Below are 26,438 nucleotides of genomic sequence, written 5' to 3'. Positions count from 1 at the left end.
AACTGAATTCAATGGGCATGAAGGGAAAGGAACAATTGGGAAACTAGAAGAAGATAGAGGGGATGGAAATGGGCTTTCTGTGGCAGATTAATTTTCAGGGGAGTTGGTTTAGCCCCCATAAAAGCCAGCACCTCTGCTACCTTCTAACCACCTTTTTCTTCACATTGTTCTCTGTGTCAACCTCACTAAATTTCAAAGCTATAGCAAAGGAAGGACATGTATTCAAAACCAGTTGAGATCAGAAGCAAAATGTCTTTAAAAGATAGTATAGCAAGTTGTGTTAAGATTCAGAGAACTTACTGAACCAACTGCAGTGGGAAAATATAAAACTCTGCACCTTACCTGAGGCATTTCCAAGCCCAGATCCTGTGAGTCCGATCCCAAACTTCTTTTTTTTCTCGTTTGTAAATTCCTTTCCAGCTTTACTTTTAATTTCAAGATCAAAGATGATTTTCACAATAAACAGCAGGTTTCCCAGAATGCCTTCAATTCAACTGCTTGGATCACTGTTGTTTTTTTTTTTAATAATTCTGTGCGAATCTGTCAACAACACAAAGTAACTTCACTGAAAACCACTAAAAACAAGTTGACCTTTCAAAAATAACATTAACAAAGAACACTTTAAAGGAATAAGTACTGTGATTGTACTATCAAGAATTTGGCCATTTTTTAGTACCACCTATTCTGAAATTCACCATCCCTCCCTTTATTTGTTTCTACAATAGGACTGGTCAATAACCAACTGGCACTATAAAAAAAAAAAAAAAAAAAAAAAAACGCTGACAAAATTAACATAAGCCTGGGACTTCCCTGGCAGTCCAGTGGTTAAGACTCCATGCTTCCAATGCAGGGGGCGCAGGTTCGATTCTCTGGTTGGGGAACTAAGATCCTACATGCCCCGTGGCACGGCCAAAAGAAAAAAAAAAAAATTAACACAGGCCCATCTTCCCTGTGATCTAAAAATGTATTTTACTTAATGTTAAAATAAACCTCCCATTCGCTTCATGTTTCGTATGAGAAAACATAACGTCTCAGCAATTCCATCTACTGTATAATCATTACCGCTAAGTGAACCTACATTTTATATCTCTCATAAATCTACAAGAAGAGCAATGAATATGTATCACCAATAACAGAATTTAACATATCCTCTACATTACATAAAATCATGTTCATAACGGTATATGCAACATTATTCTTTGAGTTATAAGTGAAATCTGTCCTTGAAGTAAGAATTATTCCAGTAAGCTCTGAACATGTGTATCTTGAGAGGGGAAACAGGGATAAGGACTACTTTGCAGAGTGGTTTCAAGGGTTAAATTAAATGACTGCAAGTCACCTGGCACAGGGTCTTGACTGTGGTAGAAACTGACAGGTTAGTTCCCCTTTCCCTCCTCTGTGAAGTCTTTAATCAAGAAGAACTAAACAGCTATACCCACTTCATCATCTCTTCCTAGATAAGTGGTCCTCAAAGTGTGATCCCAGGACCAGCAGCATCAGCATCAACCTGGAAATCTGTTACTAATGCAATTCTTGGGCTCCAGACCAGACCTACTAAAGCAGAAATTCTGAGAGTAGAGCCCAGTAATGTGTTTTAACAAGCCCTCAGGGTGATTCTCCTCCTCTCTAAAATCTGAGAACCTCTGCTTTAAACTGAACTCCTTGCTCTTATTCATTCTAGATGCAGTATCATTTCTTAGACTGATGTAAAGAGCCAATTTAAGCTACGCTGCCCTCTGTAGTTAACACATTCTCTGGCCTAGACCTGTAGAGTGATACATTACATCAATTTCAGAGACCTCTTGCTGAACGAATAAGAGAGAGTCAACAAGGACGCGATAATTGTTCTACTCAATTAGATTAATAAATTGACTATCATCTGCATTTCCTAGATCTTTGCTGGGCTCTTCCCTCTAGTGGGCTGTCATTCTCAGTGCACTGTTCTAGCCTAGGAAACACCCTCAAGTGCCCAACCTGGGCCCAGAAACAGAATTAACTATGTGTCTCAATCCAGTGCTACAGTTTAAATGGACTGATGCCTGCTTGTGCCAAAGGCTAGTTCTGGCCCAATTCCTCCTTGGACATACTGCTGACACATACTCTCAGTCCTAACTCTTCCCATGATTCCTGTGAGAAACAAGGTCAGTTGCCTTTTCCAGACCTATTACTTAGACCCCCCCCCCCAAAACCAAATTATTCAAGAGATGCATTCAACAAAGTGGACTAGTATAATCCTGGTCTATAACCTTGGATCTGGGAGAAAAGTTTGATACTCTTTAAAACCTGAAACTTATCCTTTCTAGCAACAGGGTTGAAGAATCAAGAAGAGATTGAGTTCTCTTCTACATATATACTTTGGCATATGTTTATTGGCAACCACTATAGACACCATGTACCAACAGCTTGGTTTATCAGGAAAACACTGGACAGAAAAGGGCTAAGTTCTAGTCACTGCTCTCACTTGCAAACTCTACAATATTGGGTAGGTCAATCTTTCTAAGACTCATTTTTCTCATCTATATGAAGAAAATAATATTACTCCTGGCTACCAAATTTTCTAAGCCATAAAACTTCCATACAAATACAAATATTTATGTAAAACATTATTTTAAACACTTGGCATGGAAACAAATTTGTCAATGCAGTTAGCAAAAAGAGCACTTGTTTGGAGGACAAGAGACCTGGATTCCAGTTTTGATTCCATAATTAAAACTAAATAGGAGAGTGGCCAAGATGGCGAAGTAGAAGGACCTTAAGCTCATCAACTCTCACAAGCACACCAAAATCACAACAATCTGCAGAACAATCATTGTTGAAAAAGACTGAAACCTACCAGAAAAGATCCTCTACAGCTAAAGACATAAAGATAGAACCATGAGACTGGTAGGAGGTGTGGACTTACAATATAATCAAATCCCATATCCCCCAGGTAGGTGAACCCCAAACTGGAGAATAATTATATTATAGAGGTCTCCCCACAGGAGTAAGAGTTCTGAGCCCCATATCAGGGCCCCCAGTCTGGGGGTGTGGCAACAGGAAGAGGAGCCCCTAGAGCATTTAGCTTTGAGGGCCAGCGGGGCTTGATTGCAGAAGCTCCACAGCATGAAATAAGACTTCATTCTTAAAGAGGGCACACAAAATCTCACGCACACCAGGACCAAAGACAAAAGCAGTAATTTCACAGGAGCCTGGGCCAGACCTACCTGTTGGTCTTGCAGGGTCTCCTGGGAAGGTGGGGGGCAGCTGTGGCCCACCCTGGGGACGTAGACACTGGTGGCAGATACATGGGGGAGGCTAATATATTGGCACCAAGACCTGGTCGCACCCAACAGCCTGTAGGCTCCAGTGCTGGGATACCTCAGGCCAAGCAACAAACTGGGTGTGGACACAGCCCTACCCGTCAGCAGACAGCTTGCCTAAAGACTTCCTGTCCACAGCTGCCTCTAAACACAGCCCTAAACATGGCCCTGCCCACCAGAACACCAAGACCCAGCTCCACCTACCAGGAGGCAGGCATGGGCCCCTCCTACCAGGAAGCCTGCACAAGCCCCTGGACCAATCTCACCCACCAGGGAAACAAACAAAATTAAAGAACACAATAACTGAAATGAAAAACACACTAAAAGGAACCAACAGTAGACTAAATGAAGGAGAAGAATGGATCCGTGAGCTGGAATACAGAGTAGTGGAAATCACTGCTGCCAAACCAAAAAAAGAAAAAAGAATGAAAAGAAATGAGGACAGCTTGAGACCTCTGGGACAACGTCAAGCATGCTAATATTCACATTATAGGGGTCCCAGAAGAAGAAGAGAGAGAGAAAGGACCTGAGAAAATATTTCAAGAGATAATAGCTGAAAACTTCCCTAACCTGGGAAAGGAAATAGTCGCCCAAGTCCAGGAAGTGCAGAGTCCCATACAGAATTAATCCACAGGGGAATACACCACGACACACTGTAATCAAAAGGACAAAAATTAAATATAAAGAGAGAATATTAAAAGCAACAAGGGAAAAGCAACAAATAACAAACAGGAGAACTCACATAAGGCTATCAGCTGATTTTTCAGCAGAAACTCTGCAGGCCAGAAGGGAGTGGCACAATATACTTAAAGTGATGAAAGAGAAAAACCTACAACCAAGAATACTCTACCTAGCAAGGCTCTCTTTCAATTTGGATACAGAAGTCAAAAGCTTTACAGACAAGAAAAAGCTAAAAGATTTCAGCACCACCAAACCAGCTTTACAACAAATGCTAAAGGGACTGCTCTAGGTGGAAAAGAAAAGACCACAACTAGAAACAAGAAAATTACAAAACAGAAAATCTCACTGAGAAAGGCAAACATACAATAAAGGTAGGAAATCATCCACACACAAAGCTAGTAGGGAGGTTAAAAGATAAAAGTAGTAAAATCTGGACTTCCCTGGTGGTGCAGTGGTTAAGAATCCGCCTGCCAATGCAGGGGACATGGGTTCGAGCCCTGGTCCAGGAAGATCCCATGTGCCGCGGAGCAACTAAGCCCGTGCGCCACAACTACGAAGCCTGTGTGCCTAGCGCCCATGCTCTGCAACAAGAGAAGCCACCGCACTGAGAAGGCTGTGCACCGCAACGAAAAGTAGCCCCTGGTCGCCACAACTAGAGAAAGCCCGTGCACAGTAACGAAGACCCAATGCAGCCCAAAATAAATAAATAAATAAATAAACAAATTTTTAAAAAAGTAGTAAAATCATTTGTATCCAACAATAAGCAGTTAAGGGATACACAAAACAATTAGATGTAAAATATAAAATCAAAAACAGTAATCATCAGGGGAGGAGAATACAAATTCAGGGTATCTAAAATGCGTTTGAAATTAAGAGATCAGCAACTTAAAATAAGCACGTATAAGTATAGACTCCTATACAAAAACTTCATGGTAACCGCAAAACAAAAATGCATAATAGATATACATGCAAAACAAAAAAAGAAATCCAAACATAACACTAAAGTTAGTCACCAAATCACAACAAGAAAACAAAGAATGGGGGGAAAAACCTACAAAAACAAATCCAAAACAATTAACAAAATGGCAATAGGAACATACATATCGATAACTACCTTAAATGTAAATGAACTAAATGCTCCAACCAAAAGACACATACTGGCTGAATGGATACAAAAACAAGACCCATATATTTGCTGCCTACAAGAGACTCACTTCAGATCTAGAGACACATACAGACTGAAAGTGAGGGGATGGAAAAAGGTATTCCATGCTAATGGAACTCAAAAGAAAGCCAAAGTTGCAATACTTACATCAGGCAAAACAGACTTTAAAATAAAGACTGTTATAAGAGACAAAGAAGGACACTACATAATGGTCAAAGGATCAATCCAAGAAGAAGATATAACAATTGTAAATATATATGCACCCTACATAGGAGCACCTCAATATATAAGGCAACTGTTAACAGACATAAGAGAAGAAATTGACAGTAACACAACAGTGGGGGACTTTAACACCCCACTTACATCAATGGATAGATCATCCAGACAAAAAAGCAATAAGGAAACACAGGCCTTAAATGGCACATTAGACCAGATGGACTTAGTTGATATTTATAGGGCATTCCATCCAAAAGCAGCAGAATACACATTCTTCTCAAGTGCACATGCAACATTCTCCAGGACAGATCACACGCTGGGCAACAAAGCAAGCCTCTGTAAATTTAAGAGAACTGAAACTGCATCAAGCATCTTTTCTGACCACAAGACTATGAGGCCAGAAATCAACTACATGAAAAAAACTGCAAAAAACACAAACACGTGGAGGTTAAACAATACACTACTAAACAACCAATGGATCACTGAAGAAATCAAAGAGGAAATAAAAAAATACCTAGAGACAAATGAAAATGAAAACATAACAATCCAAAACCTATGAGATGCAGCAAAAGTAATACTAAAAGGGAAGTTTATAGCAATAAAGCTTACTTCAGGAAACAAGAAAAATCTCAAATAAACCACCTAACTTTATGCCTAAAGCAACTAAAGAAGAACAAACAAAACTCAAAGTTAGTAGAAGGAAAGAACTCATAAAGATCAGAAGAAATAAGTGAAATAGAGACTAAAAAAACAATAGAAAAGACCAACAAACTAAAAGCTGGTTCTTTGAAAAGATGAACAAAATTGATAAACCTTTGGCCAGACTCATCAAGAAAAAAGGGAGGGACTTCCCTGGAAGCACAGTGGTTAAGAATCCACCTGCCAACGCAGGGGACACGGGTTCAAGCCCTGGTCTGGGAAGATCCCACACACCGTGGAGCAACTAAGCCTGTGCGCCACAACTACTGAGCCTGTGCTCTAGAGCCCGCGAGCCACAACTACTGAGCCCATGTGCCACAACTACTGAAGCCACGCACCTAGACCCCATGCTCCGCAACAAGAGAAGTTACCACACTGAGAAGCCCACGCACTGCAACGAAGAGTAGCCCCCACTCGAGGCAACTAGAGCAAGTCCACACGCAGCAACAAAGACCCTAAACAGCCATAAATTAATGAATTTTTAAAAAGAAAAAGAAAAAGAAAAAAAGGAGAGGGCCCAAATCAATAAAGTCAGAAATGAAAAAGGAAAAGTTACAACCAACACCACAAAAATACAAAGGATAAGAGACGACTATGAGCAACTGTACACCAATAGAATGGACAACCTAGAAGAAATGTACAAATTCTTAGAAAGGTACAATTTCCTAAAACTGAACCAGGCAGAAATAGAAAATATGAACAGACTAATTACCAGTACTGAAATTGAATCACTAGTTAAAAAACTCCCAACAAGCAAAAGTCCAGGACCAGATGGCTTCACAAGCAAATTCTACCAAACATTAAGAGAAGAGTTAACACTTACCCTTCTGAAACTATTCAAAAAAATTGCAGAGGAAGGAACACTTCCAAACTCATTCTATGAGGCCACTGTTACCCTGATACCAAAACCAGACAAAGATATCACAAAAAAATAAAATTACAGGCCAGTATCACCGATGAACATAGACGCAAAAATCCTCAACAAAATAGTAGCAAACGAAGTCCAACAATACATTAAAAGGATCATACACCATGATCAAGTGGGACTTATCCCAGGGATGCAAGGATTTTTCAATATCCACAAATTAATTCAGTGTGATACACCACATTAACAAACTGAATAAAAACCATATGATCATCTCAGTAGATGCAGAAAAAGCTTTTGATAAAATTCAACATCCATTTATGATAAGAACTCTTCAGAAAGTGGGCATAGTGGGAACAAACCTCAACATAATAAAGGCCATATATGACAAATCCACATCTAACATCATACTCAATGGTGAAAAGTTGAAAGCATTTCCTCTAAGATCAGGAACAAGACAAGGATGCCCACTCTCACCACTTTTATTCAACATAGTTTTGGAAGCCCTAGCCACAGCAATGAGGAAGAAAAAAAAAAGAAAAGAAATAAAAGGAATCCAAATTGGAAAAGAAGTAAAGCTTTCACTGTCTGCAGATGACATGAAGATACAGATACATATGCAGATACATAGAAAATCCTAAAGATGCTACCAGAAAACTACTAGAGCTCATCAGTGAATTTGGTAAAGTTGCTGGATACAAAATTAATATACAGATATCTGTTGCATTTCTATACACTAACAAAGAAATATCAGAAAGAGAAATTAAGGAAACAATCCCATTTACCATCCCATCAAAAAGAATAAAATACCTAGGAATAAACCTACCCAAGGAGGCAAAAGACCTGTACTCCAAAAACTATAAGACACTGATGATGATACAAAGAGATGAAAACATATACAGTGTTCTTGTATCGGAAGCATCAGTGTTGTTAAAATGACCATAGTACCAAAGCAATCTACAGAATTCAATGCAGTCCCTATCAAATTACCAATGGCATTTTTCACAGAACTGGAACAAAAATTTTTTTAATTTGTATGGACACACAGAATACCCCAAATAGCCAAAACAATCTTGAGAAAGAAGAATGGAGCTGGAGGAATCATGCTCCCTGGCTTCAGACTACACTACAAAGCTACAGTCATCAAACAGTTTGGTACTCGCAAAAAAAAAACAGATACATAGATTAATGGAACAGGACAGAAAGCCCAGAAATAAACCCACGCACTTATGGTCAATTAATCTATGACAAAGGAGGCAAGAATATACAATGGACGAAAAGACAGTCTCTTCAATAAGTGGTGCTGGGAAAACTGGACAGCTATATGTAAAAGAATGAAATTAGAACATTCTCTAAAAACCATGCACAAAAATAAACTCAAAATGGATTAAGGACCTAAATGTAAGACTGGATACTATAAAACCCCTAGAGGAAAACATAGGCAGAACACTGTTTGACATAAATTGCAGTGATACTTTTTTGGCTCTGTCTCCTAGAGTAATGGAAATGAAAACAAAAATAAACAAATGGGACCTAATTACATTTAGAAGCTTCTGCATAGCAAAGGAAAACCATAAACAAAACGAAAAGACAACCTATGAACTGGGAGAAAATATTTGCAAATGATGCCATCGACTAAGGATTAATTTCCAAAATATACAAACAGCTCATACAGCTTAATATCCAAAAAACAAACAACCCAGTGAAAAAACAGGCAGAAGATCTAAACAGACATTTCTCCAAAGAGGACAGACAGATGGCCAAGAGGCACATGAAAAGACACTCAATATCACTGATTATTACAGAAATGCATATCAAAACTACAATAAGGTGTTACCTCTCACCAGTCAGAATGACTATCATTAAAAAGTCTACAAATAATAAGGGAGAGGGTGTGGAGAAAAAGGAACCTTCCTACACTGTTAGTGGGAGTGTAAATAGGTGCAACCACTATGGAGAACAGCATGGAGGTTCCTTAAAAAACTAAAAATAGGGTTACTATATGATCCAGCAGTCCCACTCCTGGGCATATATCTGGAGAAGACTCTAATTTGAAAACATACATGCACCCCAATGTCCACTGCAGCACTATTTACCGTAGCCAAGACATGAAGGCAACCTAAATATACACTGACAGAGGAATGGATAAAGATGTGGTGTGTGTATATATATATATATACACACACACACAATGGAGTATTAATCAGCCATAAAAAAGAATGAAATAATGCCATTTGCAGCATCATGGATGGACCTAGAGATTATCATATTAAGTGAAGTAAGTCACAGAGAAAAAAATACCATATGATCATCACTTATTTGTGGAATCTAAAAAAATGACACAAATGAACTTATTTACAAAACAGAAACTCAGACATAGAAAACAAACTTATGGTCATGAAAGGGGATAGCAGGGGGTGGGGTAGATGAATTAGCAGTTTGGGATTAACATATACACTATTATATATAAAGGCGATAACCAACAAGGACCTACTGTATAGCACAGGGAACGATACTCAATATCTTGTAATAACCTATAAGGGAAAAGAATCTGAAAAAGAATATTATATATACACGTATAACTGAATCACTTTGCTGTACACCTGAAACTAACACAACATTGTAGATTAACTATACTTGAATAAAAAAAAAAAAACCAAAAACTAAACGGCCTTATGAATTAGAGCAAGTTAGTTAAATGCATGCTTTAGCTCCCAGACTGAGGAATCACAATTATTATCCCTTAACTATGTAGTAGAGGTGTTATGAGAATTGAATGAAATATTAAATTAGGATGTAGCAATGAACTAAACCTGAAAGGTGATTATTATCAATAGGTGTATTTTGCCAACACATTCTTTTCTCCCACAGCTATTCCAGCTCAAAAACTCAACATCTGTGACAGCTGTTGGCAACAAAGCTGCACATTTTAAAGACACCAATTCCCAAAAAGAGGGTATCCACCATATAGAGGGTTGAGCTCGTTCTCCTGGGATAAAGGTCCTTAGTTGCTTCTCCTAGTCTCTTAGGTGGCAGCAAACAGGATGGGGGAGGGCCAATTCTACCCCAAGCAGTAGAACCTCCTTTCAGTGATAAACTCTCCCAGTCTCTAAAACTAATGACTAAAGGCCACAACACCAACTATCCTCATCCTCAACATTTTGCACCCATTTTCCAGAAATGCTTGGTACTGTTCCAAACATTTATTGTGAAACAACCAAGAAGAGCAAAATTCCCCACCCAAAAGTGGAAGGGAAAAAGAATAAGGACTTCTACAGCAGTTACCATTACACAGAATCTTCCATAATGACACACTGCTCCAAAACTACCTCCTAGGGCTTCCCTGGTGGTGCAGTGGTTAAGAATCCGCCTGCCAATGCAGGGGACACAGGTTCGAGCCCTGGTCCGGGAAGATCCCACATGCCGCGGAGCAACTAAGCCCGTGCGCCACAGCTACTGAGCCTGCACTCTAGAGCCAGCGTGGCACAACTACTGAAGCCCGCACGCCTGGAGCCCGTGCTCTGCAACAAGAGAAGCCAATGCAATGAGAAGCCCGTGCACCGCAATGAAGAGTAGTCCTCGCTCACCGCAACCAGAGAAAGCCCGCGTGCAGCAATGAAGACCCAACGCAGCCAAAAATAAATATATAAATGAATTAAAACAAACAAACAAACAAAAAAAACTACCTCCTATACCAGGGAGCCATATACAAAAGGCACATTAATACTTAGATGGCCAAGTGACACTGAGGAGGAAGGTGTAACAACATGCTTTTTGGGGATGCCTTCATACTTCTGTGGGCTCAAGAATATCCATATTTTATTCAAAGTTTTTGATATTAAAATACATAAAAAGTTAATGATCTAATTTCCCAGTGTGACCTGAGGAATATTTGTCCCTAGGAATGTTAAATGGTTACTCAACAAAAGGGTTGTGAGGTTAGGAAAGCACCACGTTAACCAAACTGTTATACTGCCTTTTTGCAGAATTTCTTGGAAACTTTTAAGATGCTAGGTGCTAATGTGCATTATAAATCCCCAATAGGTGAACAGAGCAGATCTCATTTCTCAAACTTATTTGATCAAAAAATCCTCCACCCTGCCCTCAAGCTGACCTCAAGGACTGGTAGTTATTCCGAAAAAACAAAAACCCAACGACGACAGCTAGGGGAAAGGCTAAATTAATTCCCCTAGTTACTACTTTCTTATTCACAGCTCTGGCTCACCAGTCCCAATACAGTTTTGTGAGCCTTTCAAGGGAGAGAAGACTGTGGTCCACCACAAACAATATTTACCAATAGATTTTCTGTACCTGGGCTCATTCAAAACTCTTCAACAACAGCTCCTAGGGGCAGGAAGACACTGAAGTAACGGAGAACTACCTCTCTAAAGCAATGAGATGGGGCAAATGATTTATTTATGAGCAGCAATGGTGGTACCACCTGAAGAGAGCCACAGCTTCAAACTCTTTCATAGCCCTTTCCACCAGGTCCTACCCTACGTTTTTTTGGTTCTCCGTTTGAAAATATGTTGAGGCTTACTATGTACATTAGGCAAGGCAAAAGGTCAAGTAAAATGATAGGAAAGGTCAAAGGACTTCTTACAAAGGTTCATCCCCGGGACTGCTCACAACACTAATCCAAACTTTAAAAGCCAAATCCAAGAGCTGACTGGTGTGGCCCAGGCAGCTCACACATATCCCAGGGCTCCTAAATTGTGCCCCTTCCAAATCTGAGGGTTTCAGCTGATCCCTAAGAGTCCACATATTTTACAAAAAAAAAGGTTGACATCAAGAAAAATATAAACTGCTTTATAAATAAAAATGTCTATGCAAAAGCAGATACTGCATATGATGGCTAGAATCCCTGCAGCTCCTCTTTTATATGTCACTGCCTTAGGCCACTGCTCCCTTTTACTATCTTGAGGGAACTGGTTCCTCACAATAGTAAGCAGCACTTCTGAATCATCAGAGTAGATGTTAAAATTTTTTGACATACCCATCAGGATGGCTATCATCCAAATAAGAGAAAATAACAAGTGTTGGTGAGGATATGGAAAAATCAGAAACCTTGTGCATTGCTGGTGGGAATGTAAAACAATACAGCTGAGAAACAGTTTAGTAGTTCCTCAAAAAGCTAAACACAGAATTACATATGATCTAGCAATTCCGCTTCTGGATATATACCCAAAGAAATCGAAAGCAGGAACTCAAACAGATACGTGTACACCCATGTTCACAGCAGCATTATTCACAATAGCCAAAAGGTGTAAACAACCCTAGTGGTCACTGACAGATGAAAAGATAAACAAAATGTGGTATATACACACATTGGAACATCATCCAGTAATAAAAAGGAATGAAATTCTGATACATGCTACAACATGGATGAACTTCGAAAACATCATGCTAAATGAAATAAATCAGATAGAAAAGACAAATACTATATGATTCCACTTATATGAAGTACCAGAATAGGCAAATTCATGGAAACAGAAAGAGAAGAGAGGTTACCAGAGGCTGGGAGAGTACAGTTTCTGTTTGGGGTGATGAAAATATTCTGGATATTTCAGAACAGTGGTGATGGTTATACAAAACTGTCAATGCACTTAATGCCACTGAATTGTACACAATATGGTTTAAATGGCAAATTTTATGTTTATTTTACCACAAGGAAAATTTTTATTATTATTTTTTTTGGCTACGCCGTGCAGGGCTTGCAGGATCTTTGTTTTTGTTCCCTGACCAGGAATTGAACCCGTGCCCCCTGCAGTGGAAGCACGGAGTCCTAACCACTGGACCACCAAGGAATTCACCACAAGGAAATTAAAAAAAAAAAAAAAAAAAATGTTTGTGGTAAGACAGGCCAACACATTTATACTGTTATATATCATGGTTTATTTTGATCTTTCCTAAACTCTGCTGGTTCATGTTCATCATTTCTTTCAGGTGGCAGAGTTCTTGGGTTCTCTCTCTGTAGGTGGTAATTGTCCTGACCCCTAATTTAAATCAGTCATTTCTCCTGAAATTTAATCCCCAAGATGAAAGAAAGGGAAGGGGGGAGGGAAGGAGGAAGGACCCCCACACACTCCATCCAAACTGCTATACTTCAAATGTCCCACTCAACAATTCCTTTCCTTCTGAAAACTACTTAGCAAGAGTTGAACAAAACAAACCTTCAGATGCTTACTAAATCAAGCCACTACCTGTTTCATGGTACAGTAGAAATCAGAGATCCCCAAATCTCCAAACCGTTGAGGAGGAAGAGACTGACTATGCAAGGAACGCATTGGAGAAAAGGCGGGGGCTGCGTTCTCCCTTCATCATGTAATATACATCCTGTGAACATAACTGCAGACAAATCGCTACTCTCTGCCCTTCAACAGCAGTTCTCTAGACTCCAAAATTTGAAAAACAAGTAAATTTCAATCTAGATGGTTATCCTAATTAGATGTTAATACAATCGGGATATGGATCCTTCTGCCATAACACCTTGTGAACTCTTTATCCCTGGGTCAACCCAATAGTCTCCTTTTATCCTCACACTCAGAGTTTAAAAAATAAGGGGGTAAATTAGGTTGGCCACAATATTTTAGTTAAATAATTAAAACCACATTTTCCTGAGGATCCTGAGGAGCTAAGAAAATATACTAAATCTCAAAAGTGATCTCTCCTTGGAATGCTGTCTTAGATAAAGACACAAGCCCTCTCAGAGAATTTTATTCCATTCTTTTCCAAAGGCTTTGGCCCAACATTAATCTTTGGGCTACAGAGACAACACACAAGAGCTTATTTAAACCACTTTGGGAACCAATAAGAAAGATCATTAAAGCAGCTTTCTAGATCAGCATGAGGTGAATGGGAAGAGTTTTTATTGCTGAAAACTACTGATGGTTAAGATACTAGTAGGGGCTTTCTGCAGCCTTGATACCTGCCAAGTAAGTTGTTCAAAACACAAGAATAAGAGCATGAGACAGTTTTAGATAGAACCAAAGAATGCATTTCTAACCCCAGCCACCTTTGATTACTCTTGGCAACAAATATTCACAGTTTATATTTGATGTAACTGTTTACAGATTACAGAAACACTGCTATACCTTGTCATTTAACAAAACCTGGTGAAGTAATTAGGGTTAGTATTAGCATTATTAGCACCCCCCCACCCTCTGTCTAACCACTTGTACATTAATTTAAGAAGTTCAGCAAGGACAAGAGTTGTCCAAGGTCATCCAGTAAATGGATGCCTCTGTGCAAACCTATCATCACAAAGACCATCTCTACTCTCAGTGCCTCAAAAGTCATCTCTAGAGGACTCCCGAATCTACCTCTTCATCCTAAACACACCAGTGCACTATCCCTACCATCTGAGATCCAGGTATTTCCCTGGATCACTCGCATCCCATGACCTCGGACACAACATGCCACCTCCCCACCCAAACATTCCTATTCTGCCAATAGTATCATCACTCTCAGACATCCAGGCATGTAACACTGATCTCAGCCTTGACTCTTTCCTTCCTCCTCCCCACTTGCTTTGTTATTAAATCATGCCAGTCTCTTTATCAAAAATACACTGACGACTTACCTTGTACAGAGCATGCATGTACCTGTCTGACTTTGCCTTTCCCACCTTCTCAACCCTTGCTTGGACCTCATCATTTTCTATTCACCATCCCAATATTTGCCCTGCATATCTTCTTGCTTCCAGCCTCTCCCTCTCTCCAGTTCTTATGCCCCATTATAAAATTATTTTCCCTAAACTACCACATCATATTAGCACTGTGTTCGTAAGTTTTTAGTAACTCCCGTTATCTCTTGGATAATATTCAAAATACTCAGACACAAGGAAACTATCTTTCCAACCCCATCTTCCACTACTCTTTGATAAATATAACATTAGTATTTGGTCTTAAAATTTTCCCCCAAATCCTTGAAGTACTTACAATCCCACTTCACTCTACTAAAGATGTCCAGCAGTGAGACTCCAGCTTTTCATGCCTTTGCCCATAACATTTTTCCTCTTTCTCCTCCCCAACCCCTTGCCTCTTCTACCAGAGATTGTAAAATTTTTGAGAATGACCATTACATCTCATGTCTGTTTCACTACAGTGCCAAAAGCAATGCTATGCCCAGCACAGGTATGCAGACAAGAGTTGACTGACAGCAAATAGGAAATCTCCTAAGACCACAGGTCATTCTGGATAAGGAGTCAAGAGGTGCGACGTTCTTCATGTAGAAAGAGTACATCACAAAGAAGTCAGTCATTCAGTACATATTTATTATCTTTTAAGTGCTCCAAAGTATCTTGTACAGGCTTGTTAATTTGAGTCTTGAACCCCTGTAGTATCGTATAGTAAAAATATTTAACACTGTACTCCTGAATTTTCTTTTAAATTTCCAGGAACAGTAGTGTTTGAATTTCAGTCAATTTTAAAGACCTGAAATAATTTTTGTCTACGGAGGAGAGGGTAGCGGAAAGAGTAGGATTAAAACTTATTTAAACCAACTGAATCCAGGCACTGGACTAATACATTTTTTTTTTAATTTTATTTTATTTGGCCACGCCACGCAGCATGTGGGATCTTAGTTCCCTGACCAAGGATCAAACCACGTCCACTGCATTGGGAGCACGGAGTCTTAACCACTGGACTGCCAGGGAAGCCCCTGGACTAATACATGTTGTACTATTCTCTTCCTCTTTCACGCTCTCTCTCTCTCCCTCATACACACACATTTTTAACTAAGACAAAGTACTTTATCCAGGTTAAACATTGGAGTTTTAAAGAATCATTTCGTTTTCTGAGCTGTTCTGCAAAAATCTACAAGATGTGAAAAGGGAACAGTACAATTAAAGGTAGCAGCATAAAAACAGCGGTGCACGTGAGATCACACTTGAGCCGTCCAGCAAGATTCCAGGGAAATATCCATCATAGAGGACACTGGGGACATACCCTAACAACTTCAGTGCTCTTGTTATCAGGGATCTGGACCCTTCCTCAAAATTTATTGTCTCCTCCCTCCCTTCTCAGAGTTGATGTTTTTCACAAGTAGCATGAATGTATACTAGAGACAATTCTGAAATTCCCTTCGAATTCCTTCCTGGTGTGAAATGGGCTATATAAACCACCAGCTCAGGACTATAGAGGTACAGAGGCTGTGGCGCAGGGCTACAAAGAGGTTGTGAATACAGTTTTGCGGTCATTTCTTTCAAAACTGAGAAAGGCTGGCTGCCTCTTTGGCTCCAATACTCCTAAAGACTTGCTCTTTGAGAAACAAACTCTAGATTCAAGATAAAAGGCTCTGCTTTAAAATTGAGTATTTGGAATTTCATTCCAGATTCTCACTTGCCTTCTTTTATTTGTAAATACAAGAATTCCCCCTCTTACTTTGCAGGGATATTGTGATTCATGATAATATGTAAGGAATCTAGCCCTGGCACAAAACAGACAAGAAATGGTGGCTACTTTTTGTTTTCTGATTCCTTCGTCAGTGTAAGATGTTCCTGGGATGTGGCTGCTATTGAATGTATAAACTTAAACTCAACTCAGAATCCTAGATTGTCTGAATTCCACACTTAATTATCACAAAAACCCAACTGCCTGGAACTAGGGTGAATAAAGGATATGCAGGCAACACAGGTCATTTAACACCCTCGCTCCAGCTTTATGAGGGTGAAATGTTCAACATGCTGGTTTAATCAGCAAAAGAATCTTTGGAGTCACAAAGTAATTCATAAAGTTGCAAACTAGTCATCTCTATACACAGTAAAGAATTGGTGGATAAATTACAAGGAGAAAGGCTTCTTCAGAGAAATTACTGCTCTTATTGTTCAAAAAATTACATACAATTTATCTCTTTTTTATAGTATTTATACTGGCTTCACCAAAGAGGCTGAGCAACTTGAGGGAATGGATTTATACAAAATTTATCTTTGTACTCATAATACCTTGCACAGTTTCTAACGAACACACACACATACAAACACACAGTTTAATCTATACTATACTTGTCTCAACAGGGTTCAGAATAAATCAAAGGAGGCAGACTATCCCAACTGCTGGGAAAACATAGCTCTGAATAGAATCAGCAGCTCTCAGAAGAGGAATACAAAGAGTAAAAAGAATCTGGTCCCACCCTTCCAATAGACACTCATAATTCTTGTATCCCCCTACAATCAGAAAACAGAATAAAATTCATTTACAGTAATTCATTTGTTTTTAACTTGGGAGATAGAAAATCAGCAAGTTATTATTCTAAGCTATAAAACGAATGTAACAAGGTCCTAATAAGTTCACTCTACCAAGAGTATGTACATTTTAAAACAAGAGACAAAAAACTGAAGGCTTTGTTTTTTTGGCCATGTTGCACGGCTTGCAGGATTTTAGTTCCCCAACCAGGGATTGAACCTTGGCCCCAGCAGTGAAAGCACCGAGTCCTAACCACTGGACCGCCAGGGAATTCCCAAAAAAACTGAAGATTTTAAGCCAAGATCTCAAACTGGATTGCAGCCACAAATCAATGCCTACATGAGTTTTGTTCAGCCCACACGTTAGTGTTTTGAAAAAATTAAATTTAACTGCCAGCACTTAAGTTGGAAATTTCATACAAAATTTCTGTATCCTGTTATCAAATGCCACTCCCTTGGGGGAAAAAAATCAGACCTGACAACATTGGGTACATATTCTCAGGAAGATCACTTGAATTGAAGTGAGAGTTATCGCTTGAAACGGGCCTGTGCTTTCCAGCTTGCTCCAATCTCCAACCAGTCCCATTTTACAAGTAGGGAATCTTAAAGATTCTCAAAACCACAGAACTAGCAAAAGGCTTGTTTGTGAACACAGCTAACTCCAGGACTTTCATACTTAACCATTTTGCAACTCGACCTCCAAATGAAAGGGAATGTGAAAACAGGTATTTAAAAGAACTGTACATGAATGTCTATTGCAGCTTAATTCACAGTAGCCTAAAATCTGAAAGCAACCCAAATATTCATCGATTGGTAAATGGATAAGACAAATCGTGGTACATCCGTATAATAACAAGTACTCAATTGATAACTCGAAACAACATGAATCTCAAAAGCATTATGTTAAGTAAAAGCAGTCAGACTCGAAAGACAACACATTCTATGATTGCATTTATATGAAATTCCGGAAAAGAAAAAACTACAGTGATAGAAAGTAAATCAGTAATTGGGGCTGGGGTGAAGGGGGGCATGAGGGAACTTTCTGTGGTGATGAAAACGTTCTATATCATGACTGCAGAGGAGGTTAAATAATTGCATACATTTGTCAAAACTAAAAATTGTGTAAATTTATGTAAATTATACCTCAATAAAGCTAGTTCTAAGAAGAGGTGTTCAGAAAATGCTATAAAACTAGAGAGAAGAGTACTGCCATCTCTACCTGGGAAAGTTTGGGAAAGTTTCAGGAAAAGGTGAGACTTGAATTGGGTCTCATCACAGAACAAGTTTAAGGCTCATAAGAATTAAAAAACACAAGATATAACTAGTAATATTCTGCACTGTAGCCTATGAGAAGTGACCTCTCTGAATACAAAGGAAAATGCTTCGAAAAAGGAAATTCATAGAGATGGATAATTAGTACCTAGATAGGTATCAAAGACAAGTTGATCTCACAAGATTTCCCAAGAGGGAATCAACTCAGACATATATTGCTGTTCATATGCAAAATAAACAGTAATGTGAAAGAATTTTTGTTTTCTTTTTAAATAGAGCAAAATGAAAAGTAAGACTCAAAAAAGGGAAAGGAAACCTAAAGGGAGTAAAGGAAGGGATGGCGGCAAGGAGATGAAGTAAAGGTAAGAGACACACTGGGTCAGAATCAAAGGTACCTGGTGACCACAGATGAGAAGACAGAAGAAGGGAGGCATGTCAGACCTTGATGAGGGGCTAAAAGAAAAACTAAAAACTAGGGAGAAAGAGACCAAAGTCAGAGCTACAGAGACCTGACAGTGCAAAGCAGGCCCAAGAGAATTAAAGGACAAGGGAAAGCAAAAATGTTCTTTCCTCCTAAATCTCACAAAGTAGTCCCTTCCTCTTCCATCTCCACCTCTGCCTTAGTTGAAGCCTTCTCATACCCAACCCCACCCTACACATCTTGTACACCTTTTAGACTTCCCTGACTTCCTTCACTAGTCTTCAAACCCAGTTCAAATGCCGTCTTTTCTGGGAAGCTTCTCCAACTTGCCCAGGCAGAGTTAGTAGTCCATCTTCCATATTCTCAGGACATGTTGTTCTAAATACTATAATGTTGAACTATAATATCTGTCTCCTCTACTCGTCTATGGGCAACTCCAGCAGAGGATTCAGCAGTAAGGATGTAAACCCTTACTAAAAAGCAGTTCAAAAAGCTATAAAGTCTACCTCATCTTTTACAACACAAGTAGGATGTTTGAAGCCTTGCTGTTTAAAGGGTACAGTGAGGGAATTCCCTGGTGGTCCAGTGGTTAGGACTCGGTGCTTTCACTGCCAAGGGTCCAGGTTCAATCCTTGGTTGGGGAACTAAGATCCTGCAAGCTGAGCAGTGAGACCAGGGGAAAAAAAAAAAGGGTACAGTGAATCTTTCAAACAGGAGTACATCCACCCTGCCCCTTGTTTCTCCCTATAACATCAAGGACATGTTAAGTTTTGTTTTCATAATGCTTTAAATTTCTTGGTGAATGGCAAACATATAATAGGGAAAAAGGCAAATTGTACCAGGAATGGTGTGTAGCAGTCAAAGGAACTTCCTCTACAAAACAAAAGGGGCAGCTTAAATTCACCAAGACAAAACATTATCCGGAAGAAAATAAGTGTCCAACAAAGAATCTGAAGAAAACTGAAGAAGGACAAAAAATCAGCAAGCTCATGATGCTTTCGTCAGAAACTTGTCAACGTCAACAACACCCAAAGATAAATAAGTGAAAACATGACTTTGTAACAAAAAATGTAAAAGTGGTTTTGGCGTTAAAAGGACAGAATGACAGGATGATCAGAGTTGCTGGGAATTAGTGGGGAGGAGAGTTCCAATATAGATTTTGGAAGGAATGTCATGAACTGGCATTGAAAAGGTATACTGTCATGAAAAGGCACACAAGGCTTGGCTGGCAATGGAATGGGACTGCAGTCACAAAGTACCATTTTCTCTCTCCCTCTCTTTTCTCTTTCAAATCAAAACCGCAAGTCCTGAGACTGACAACCTGTGACAGTGACTAAGCTTCACCCGCTGACAGGGCTGGGGCCTGGAGGCCCCTGGAGGGGGTGGCCTTGGTGGGGAGATGGCCTCCCCCAGCTGCCCTGGGGCCAGGCTGGCTCTTCTGGGCTTCCAAGGAAGTTCCATCCATCCATTTTCAAAGACGTCAAACCACCCTTCTTCCTATGGGGCCTCCTATCAGGGCCAGACCAGGGAAGGCTATTTTCTATTCTGGGGGATTGTTGTAATTTAAATGATTGTTTTAATAAAAATTCTAAATTGTAAAAAAAAAAAAAAAAAAAGGCATACTGTCATGAAAAGGCATACAAGGCTTGGCTGGCAATGGAATGGGATTGCAGTCACAAAGTACCACTGCAGTCCCCTGCATCAAACTCCCTCCACATCTAGCCTTCCCCATTGGGGTAAATCAGACTTATTAGCCAGAATGATTTTACAGTGCTTCTCCCCCAAAGGGACCCTGCTACATAGATCAATAATTATCCCAAACAGCTAAGAAATAAGAAGTTTCACTCACATTTGCCAAACACCCAAAGACCAAGTGTGCCAAGAGCTAATGACAAATCCAATGACAAAGCACAAGGTCTTTTTGTTGTTGTTTTTTGGGTGTGTGTGTGTGTGTGTGTGTGTGCGCGTGCACCTGAAAGGAATATTCAATGAGTCTAACGGAATGTACCTGAAAAAAATTAACAGAAGAATTCAAGGGGTTTTTAGACATCATCAAAATAGCTTCTCTATAAACTTTCTTACAAGAAAGGGTCAATTTTAACATGAAGACTTTTTGTATGAGCAGATGGTGATTAATTACTCCCTTCCAACTCAGAAAGCCCAACATCTCTACTAATAGCAGACTGACTTCATTGCCTTCCAGATAAGCAGTTTTTAGCGATTCACTCATTTATTTAAGTAGTTCAGAAGCACTAAAAGGTGTGAGGCACTGGAGATACAGAAATAAGAGGCAGACTCTGACCTCAAGTTGCTCGCTGTTAAGTGGGTAGAGAAATGCTGTAGGGTGGGGAAAGTCCTAATAAAGAGAAACTGAGAGGCAATCCCTAAGAGAAAGAAAATTGAATCCAGATTTGGGAGGTGGTTTCAAGCGGCCTGAAGCATTAGCATATTCAAAGTACAAGAGTTTGAGAACACAATAACTAACAATTTCCCAATATCCCTCTGTGAGATAGAAGAACATCCCCACTATTAACAAATTAATAAATTGAATTACTCATAGTCACCCAGGCAAACATAGGTTAACGAGAACTAGAAACAAGATTGAAGGCCACATGACGCTTTTCAGCTTTAAGAGGTCAATATATTCTCTTTCCTGAACTTTCATGCTCACACTTGAAATCCAGTTCAAATCAACAAGACTGGTGAAATATTACATAAAAACAAAACAAAAAACTACACATGAAAAAGTATTTGCCTGTGTAATATTTTTAGTTACGGCATCTCCGCTTCATTGGGCACGTAGCACCACCTGACATTATCCAAGGAAGGGGAGGGGCGGCAACCTAAAATTTGGGGGGTCTTGTTTGAAAAAGCACCCCACTTTATTTAGGTAATTCTAGAAACATCTCAGGCAACAACACAATCAATGTGGCTTCCAAATTAACTGTATGGGTATATATATAAGAGCTAAGTGTGTTATCTATTCACTTGACCAACTTCTCTTCAAACAGCTGTACAGTTTTGTTAGGAATGATGTGTTAAATGCACTTTTAAACCTCAATAGGACCATACCCTTGAATATACTAAGGTTCTTAGATACATCTTAAAGCCAAAATTTTTTTCAATCACAATGCATCTCTAAAATAAATAGGACTTAATAGGCCAACATTTGCTTTAAATGGTTTTTCAGGAAAACACCTATTTGCAAATAAAATAAAAATATAGAATACCATGTTGCCATGCGCTCTTACTCTAAAAATTCTTCAAGGCAGGAGATATGTACATTCTGCAAGTGCTCAAATATTACCCGAAGTTCATGTTTATATATATTGCAATAAGTTAACATCTAAGTACTTAAAACCCAGAGACTGATGTCTTGGAACATGGGCTGACAAACAAATTACAGCCTTCAAATACAGCCTGTTCTTATAAATAAAGTTTTACTGGATTATAGCCCCAAACATATTGTCTATGGCTGTTTTCATGCTACAATTTGCAGACCTCAGTAGCTGTGACAGACACTACATGGCCCACAAAGCCTAAATATTTACTACTTGACCCTGTACAGGAAGTCTGTACAGGTTACCCTATCTTAGAATCATTAGCACCAATGATCTGACAAATTTATGTCCAGTCTAAGAGTTTATCTACCCTGAAAGACAAACTACTGAATACGGTGAAAGAGGATTCGTCCCCAAAACATCCAAGTACAAACCCACATGGAAACAAACCTCTGCTGAATCACTGAAAGTCACGTAGTTGTCAATCCTGACTAAAAACTAAACTTTAAAAGCGAACAGTGAATTTAGTTCTCTTAATCTTTTACAACTGTGCTACATTAATAGAATCAATATGCAAACTCACTGTATTTTCATTGTCACTTGTATTTAGTTAACCACCACAAGGAGCCATAATTATTCCTTTATTCCTTACACTGGCATCCAAGAACCCACACATGTTAAACTAGTAAACCAGATGAGACATAGTTTTTGTAAAAGTTTGTTTCCCCCTGTCATGACAGACAGAAAATGGGATAGTAAGTGGAGGATCCCAAATCTCTTCTTCTGGATATATTTAGCCTCTTCTATGCTTACTAGTCTAAAAATTCCAGATATGCTTTATCAATCATATAAAAGAATTACATCCAAATAAGTCCTGTTGGATCTATTTACCATTCTTAGAATAAGAGAAAAAATAAGATATTTTTGTCATAAAAATTATATTTAATAGCTGAAGTCTATCAAATAATCAGAGATTATATTTTTATATATCATTCTTAACAGAACTGTGAGTCAATCATATCAAATTAATACAGAAATCGATTAACAAAATAGGAGATAATGCAAATTCCTAAATAAAAACAGTCAACTCTTGAATAGCCCCTGCACGATATACCTAAGGCATGTTCCTAACCATAAGTGTTTAACCAAAGATGCATCAACAGCCTGGTACCCTTGACAATACCATTGCAGTCACAGATTGTAAGGTGATGTTAACGTAAAACTAAATTAAGCATCTAATACGGCAGACAAGATGCCAAAATAATCGTGAAGCAAATAAAGTAAAATAAGTTGATTTTCTAATTACTCATACCATTTCCTCTTTCATCTTTGGTGTTTCTCCTAGCTATTATGGATTACAAGAAAATGGGAAAAAAATATTTAAAAGTACAACCAAGTGACAAACAGTTTACCACAAATCACAAGATTTACAAAGAAATCTTATTTTTTGCTTTTTTTAAAAGAAATAAGTCAGATCTTGATCCTATTTCTCACCTGCAGGGTATTCGCAAGACAGAGTCCTAAAGAACCTTCAAACCTAAATAATTTCCTCATGGCTCAGTTTTCTCATGAAGCTAATTTAAGTGAGCTACCAATTTATGTAAGCAGGAGGGGCAAATTACTACTAAGCTAGGGCAAACACGAGGGGCCTGATCTTTAGAAGGTATCCTGATGAAAAAACGGAGACCCCGCCCAGCCCTTAACTTTCTCGGCTTTTCTAGTCCTGGCTTCCTCTGTGCAAAATCCAGAAAAACATAACTTCCTCCTCACTGCTTCTATCTGAGGCCTGGTGCAGAAATTTAGACCGCTAGTTATCCAAGTACCTTCTTAAGGCTCAAGCTCGCTGAGAAACAGCAAAAAGGTTTGCCTTCTTGGGTTAAAGGAGGGCAATTACAGGGCTTGGCGGCCGGGTTTGTCAGGAAGCGAAAGGCCGAGAAAGAGGGCGAATCCAGAGACTGAGCTCCATCTAGTCCCAGGAACCACCCCCAAGGGGCGGCTAGACTGCCCTCGGTACTTCCCTGCCTCCTCTGCTCGGGTGGGGAGAGCGGTGGGTCGGGGTCAGGCTCCCCTGAGCTACTTCATCGTCCGATATGACTCGCCTTCGGACACCCGAAACGCCCCCGGCCCGGCTCCCGGCCCGGCTCCCTTGCCCTTTGCCCTGTCTCCTCCCCTCTCAGTGACCCACCACCACCGGTCCCCTCCCATCTAACATGGCCGCCCCACCCGGCCCACCCCGGCACAGCCTAAATATTTGGGGGCCCGCGGCACCGCCTCCCCCACTCTCATTGGCTTGGCAGCCTTCGTCCGCCTGCTCCATTGGATAGCAGGGCCTGCCACTCTGCGCAGAAAACTCCGCCTCCAAGCCGCTTCAAGCTGCTTTGAGAAGACATATAAACAAATCCCGGGAGGGAGGCCCCCTCTCGCCAGTCTCTGGGGCGGGGACGGAAAGGGGGAGCGGCCACCCTCGAGACACCCCTGCCTGGAGCCCCCCAACCCCCAGCCCGCGCCTCCTCGTCTCCTGTCAGCCTGGTTCCAACCTTCGTGGCCCCGGCCCTTCCTCACACGCCCCTCTCACTCGTCCTTCCCCGCCAGCCTCGCCTCCCCTCCCTTTCCCGGCCCCTCCCACCCGCTCGCTTCTCTGACAGGCCGGTTGCCGGCAGCCACGGCCCCGGGCTCCGAGGCAGCGGTGAAGGGCCGGGCGGCCTGGTAGGGCGGACGCCCGGCACTGCCCACCCCTGGCCTAGCCTGCCTCCCGCCCGTAGCTCCCTCTACCGCCGCCCCGCGCTTTTATATAACCGTCCCGGGCCGGGGGTGGGGGAGGGGAGCCAGAACCCCCGTGACCGGCAGGCGGCAGCCTGCGGCCCGCGCGCCCCCAGACTCTGCCCTGGTCCTGGCCCCCGCCCCGCGCCGGCCCGGCCCAAAGCCCCGGCGCTGCCACCTCCTAGGCCAGCGGCCCTCCTCCGCCCCCCGCCCGGCTCGTCACCTAGTCCTGGCCCCTGCGGGCTCCGGGTGGCGGGCAGCGGAGCTCACCTGTGGGTGTGGGGGTGGCTCAGGGGCTGGGTCGGGTTCCGCTGCAGGGGCCGCGGCCCCTCTCCATGCTTCCTCGGGTTTGTTTTGTTTATGTCCTTCCTGACGGGTTCCCGGAAATCGCGTGACTCGCCCCCCTCACGTGGGCCGCGGCGAGGAGGAGGAGGGAGGCGGGGGCCCGCCGGCCTCGGGCCAATCGCGAGGCGTCCTGCAGCCCGGCCAATCAGGAGCTCGGCCCGGCGAAGCACCCCTATCACATGACGCGGGAGGGGCGGGTGGCCGGGAAAAACCAGGAAGAGGGGGCGGAGCGGGGGCTCGGTGCCTGCAGCTGCATTGTGGGCGTGGGCCGTCTCTGATAGCCAGCTACCCTCACGTTTCTCGGCGCTGTTCGTTTACAAATGCTTTCACGTCCTGCATTCTATCTAATCTTAGAACTACGCTGTGAGGCCGGAAGTGCCCGTATGCCCATTTTACAGTTTAAGTTCACTGAAACTTGAAGGAATCTATGAAAACAGAGGGCATTAACTTAGGATGGGGATTGCATCCACTTTCTGTTTTATGAATGTCCTTCCCATCTGAACCTCTCAATTCACTGAGAAACTGACCTTGCCTTCAGTCGTTCGATCATTCTTTCAACTAATATTTATTGCGCACGTTTGCTCCAGACGCTGGAATCAACCAGATTTCGTGCACCTTTCAGACAGCGATCTGTACACAACCGTACAAACAGAATGCTACCAGAAGCGCCTCGACAAACAAGCCTTCATAACACATGGACCTGAGTGTGTGTGTTTCCTAATTCTATTAATAATAACACGCAGTGCTAATATACCAATTTTTCAGACGGGGAAATTAAGGCTCAGAGAGGTTAAGTTACTTGCTCAAGGTCAGACAGTTTGTAAATGATCCAGCTGGGACTAGAACCCAGTTCTGTCATCACAGCCTGCGCTTGCAGACTGTTCTTTTTTCTACTTAAGGGCACAGAATTCATATTCTGAGCACAGAAATCTAATTTTAGTAAGCATAGGGAAAGGAGGATTGGGGAACAGAAATGCTTGACTAGATTCCTTTAGGATGCCAGTTTCCTCTTAGGAGTAATTGCCTTTGAAAAGGTGGCTCCTCTTTGCACGCATATAGAGAAGTAGTAATGTCAATGTCAAAACCATGGACTTTTGAATCAGAGAGTTTTATAGGTCATAAGCTTCAAGAGGACAAGGACCAGCTTCTACTGTTTATCCTCTACCTTTCATGCCTGCCACATAGTCATTAAATACTGGTTGAATAGCAACCTGGATTTGAAACCTTGCTCTACCGTGTGTGAATCAGCAC

At 41.0% G+C, this 26,438-nt stretch overlaps 1 protein-coding gene across 1 annotated transcript in view; it reads right to left on the bottom strand.

Moving 5' to 3' along the window:
- CREBRF (CREB3 regulatory factor) overlaps positions 1 to 25,218 on the bottom strand; it is a 55,042-nt gene extending 29,824 nt beyond the window's left edge. Inside the window, exons 1-2 of the mRNA XM_061188477.1 lie at positions 25,113 to 25,218; positions 343 to 540 (exon numbers count right to left, since the gene is read on the bottom strand). Coding sequence (XP_061044460.1) covers positions 343 to 351 — 9 coding nt within the window. The 5' untranslated portion in view covers positions 352 to 540; positions 25,113 to 25,218. The remainder of the gene's footprint in view (positions 1 to 342; positions 541 to 25,112) is intronic.
- Positions 25,219 to 26,438: the final 1,220 nt, after the last annotated feature.

The sequence above is a fragment of the Eubalaena glacialis genome, chromosome 4 (assembly GCF_028564815.1).
Source record: "Eubalaena glacialis isolate mEubGla1 chromosome 4, mEubGla1.1.hap2.+ XY, whole genome shotgun sequence".
In the NCBI taxonomy this organism is placed as follows: Eukaryota; Metazoa; Chordata; class Mammalia; order Artiodactyla; family Balaenidae; genus Eubalaena; species Eubalaena glacialis.
Note: the sequence above shows the minus strand (reverse complement) of the source record. Positions and strands in the feature narration are given on the sequence as shown.